At 52.3% G+C, this 2,732-nt stretch overlaps 1 protein-coding gene across 2 annotated transcripts in view; it reads right to left on the bottom strand.

Annotated features, from left to right (window-relative positions):
- BECN1 (beclin 1, autophagy related) overlaps positions 1–2,732 on the bottom strand; it is a 22,075-nt gene that overhangs the window by 12,320 nt on the left and 7,023 nt on the right. Inside the window, exons 2-4 of one of the 2 annotated variants that reach the window (XM_011998767.1) lie at positions 1,922–1,978; positions 920–1,145; positions 513–644 (exon numbers count right to left, since the gene is read on the bottom strand). In XM_011998767.1, the coding sequence (XP_011854157.1) occupies positions 513–642 (130 nt within the window). In that variant the 5' untranslated portion in view covers positions 643–644; positions 920–1,145; positions 1,922–1,978. Of the gene's footprint in view, positions 1–512; positions 645–898; positions 1,146–1,921; positions 1,979–2,732 lie in introns of those variants that run through there. The other variant, XM_011998768.1, reaches the window with a different exon arrangement.

Below are 2,732 nucleotides of genomic sequence, written 5' to 3'. Positions count from 1 at the left end.
TTCTTTTGCTACGGAAAGCTCTTTTTTTGAGACGGAGCCTCGCTCTGTTGCCCAGGCTGGAGTGCAGTGGTGCGATCTCAGCTCACTGCAACCTCCACTTCCCGGGTCCAAGCGATTCTCCTGCCTCAACATCCCGAGTAGCTGGGACTACAGGCGCGTGCCACCACGCCCGGCTAATTTTTGTATTTTTAGGAGAGACGGGGTTTCACCATGTTAGCCAGGCTGGTCTCGAACTCCAGACCTCAGGTGATCTGCCCACCTCGGTCTCCCAAAATGCTGGCATTACAGGCGTGAGCAATCGCTCCCGGTCGGTCAGAAAGCTCTCAGAAGCCCACAGTGTCAGAATGCTTTATGTTCCCGAGGAGAAAACAGGGAGCCAGAGAGATGAAGTGACTTTCCTAGGTTCACACGATGAGTTTGTGGCAGACTACACAGCCACCATAAGAATTATATCACCAAAACTGCCCACCTTCCACATTCTTGACCACCCTCTTTCCAAGGGTCTCGCTGACCTGTGAGTTCCTGGATGGTGACACGGTCCAGGATCTTGAAACTCGTGTCCAGTTTCAGGGGCTGGCTGCAGCGCTGGCACACGAAGCTCACCTGCATGGTGCTGTTGTTGGATGTCTTAGACCCTTCCATCCCTGCGGCGGTGGAAAAGAGGCAACATTATGGAGAAGCGACGCCCTTGAACCTCCGGCCCGGGGTTACTACATGCCTTGGTGACGACGGTAAAAGGAGGGAACTCCCAGTCTGCGCCGTTCCCTCTAGGAATGGTATGATACGGGGCGGACCTGCTTCCGGGGCAGCCTGAGCAAGGGTAGTTTAGAACCCAGGGTCAGGGAAGGGACTCCAATAAGAGCCGTGAGGGTTCTCAAACTCCCTTCTAAGGTCCCACCTCAGCCCCGATGCTCTTCACCTCGGGAGCCCGGAGTCCGTCACCCAAGTCCGGTCTACCGCGGGGGCACTGTGGCCTCGGGTCGGTCCCAGAGCGAGGCCTCCAGAACTGCCATCGCTCTGTCTTCAGCGACTTCCCGGTCCGCCGGCGGAAAACTTCCGCCCGAGACCGGACGTGACGCCACGACGGCAGCAGGAGCTCCTGGTCCACAGGCTCACGGGCCCGGCAGCGACCCCCAGAGGCCAGGCTGGGAAAAGCAGCGGGCTTCTGCGGACGACCAAGGTTACCACGGGAAGCGTAGGCGCCAATTACGCAGAGAATGGGGAGGCTCCGCTATTCTCTAAATTCAGGGAGAGGCGGGCGCGGTGGCTCACGCCTGTAATCCCAGCTCTTTGGGAGGCCGAGGAGGGCGGATCACGTGAGGTCAGGAGTTCGAGACCAACCTGGCCAACACAGTGAAACCCCATCTCTACTAAAAATACAAAAATTCCCCGGGCGTGGTGGTGCGCGCCTATAATCCCAGCTACTCGGGAGGCTGAGGCAGGAGAATCGTTTGCACCTTGGAGGTAGAGGTTGCGGTGAGCCGAGATTGGGCCACTGCACTACAGCCTGGGCCACAGGGCAAGGCTCCATCTCAAAACAACAACAACAACAAAAGGCTGGGCATGGTGGCTCACGCCTGTAATTTCAGCACTTTGGGAGGCCAAGGTGGGTGGATCACAAGGTCAGGAATTCGAGACCAGCCTGGCCAATATGGTGAAATCCCGTCTCTACTAAAAATACAAAAATTAGCCGAGCATGGTGGCGTGCTCCTGTAATCCCAGCTACTCAGGAGGCTGAGGTAGGAGAATCGCTTGACCCCTGGAGGTGGAGGTTGTAGTGAGTCAAGATCACGCCACTGCACTCCAGCCTGGGTGACAGAAGGAGACTCCATCTCAAAATAAAATAAAATAAAATAAAATCACAAAAAAAGAAAGTGTTATTCAAATAAAGACTTGAAGAAGGTGAGGAACGAATTCTTGCCTACATCTAAAGGAAGAGCATTCTAGGCCAAGGGAACAGCAAGAGCACAGAGGGTGCCTGTTCAGGGATTAGCAGAGACTGGTGTGGCTAGAAGATGGGCAAGGAAAAGAGATACAGAAAATGGGGTGAGGGAGGTAAGGGGGTGAGGGAGGTAAGGGTGTTGAGCTGTCTACCACCTAGGGATTTACAGGGAATATAAAGCTCTGGCTCTCACTTTGAATGAGATGAGATGGCTGGGTCTTGAGCAGAGGGACTTACTTCATTTTTAAAAACAACTTTATGGGGTATAATTTACATACCGTAAGACTCACACTTTTTAAATGTACAGTTCAATGATTTTTAGTACATTTACAGAGTTGCACAACTATCACCATAATCCAATTTTAGAACATTTCCTGTCTCCCCTTGCAACCCCGCCACTGTGGCCTCCCAAAGTGCTGAGATTACAGGTGTGAGCCAATGTGCCTGGCCAAAAGTTTTTCATTTCAATAAAGTCCAGGGCTTATGCTTTTGGTGTAAGAGAAACCACTGCTTAACCCAAAATTGTGTGTAGTATTGTCTATTTTATTTTTATTTTGAGACAGTGTCTTACTCTGTTACCCAGGCTGGAGTGAAGCGGAATGAACAAACATGGCTCACTGCAGATTTGACTTCCTGGCTCAAGCAATCCTCTTGCTTCAACCTCTGGCGTAGCAGGGACCACAGGTGATCGCTACCACGCCCAGCTAATTTTTAAATTTTTTGTAGAGATGGGGTCTCACACTGCACTCTGGCCTGGGCGACAGAGTGAGACTCCATCTCAAAAAAAAAA

This window comes from Mandrillus leucophaeus, unplaced genomic scaffold (assembly GCF_000951045.1).
Source record: "Mandrillus leucophaeus isolate KB7577 unplaced genomic scaffold, Mleu.le_1.0 Scaffold58, whole genome shotgun sequence".
Classification (NCBI taxonomy): domain Eukaryota; kingdom Metazoa; phylum Chordata; class Mammalia; order Primates; family Cercopithecidae; genus Mandrillus; species Mandrillus leucophaeus.
This window is presented reverse-complemented; position numbering and strand designations above follow the sequence as displayed.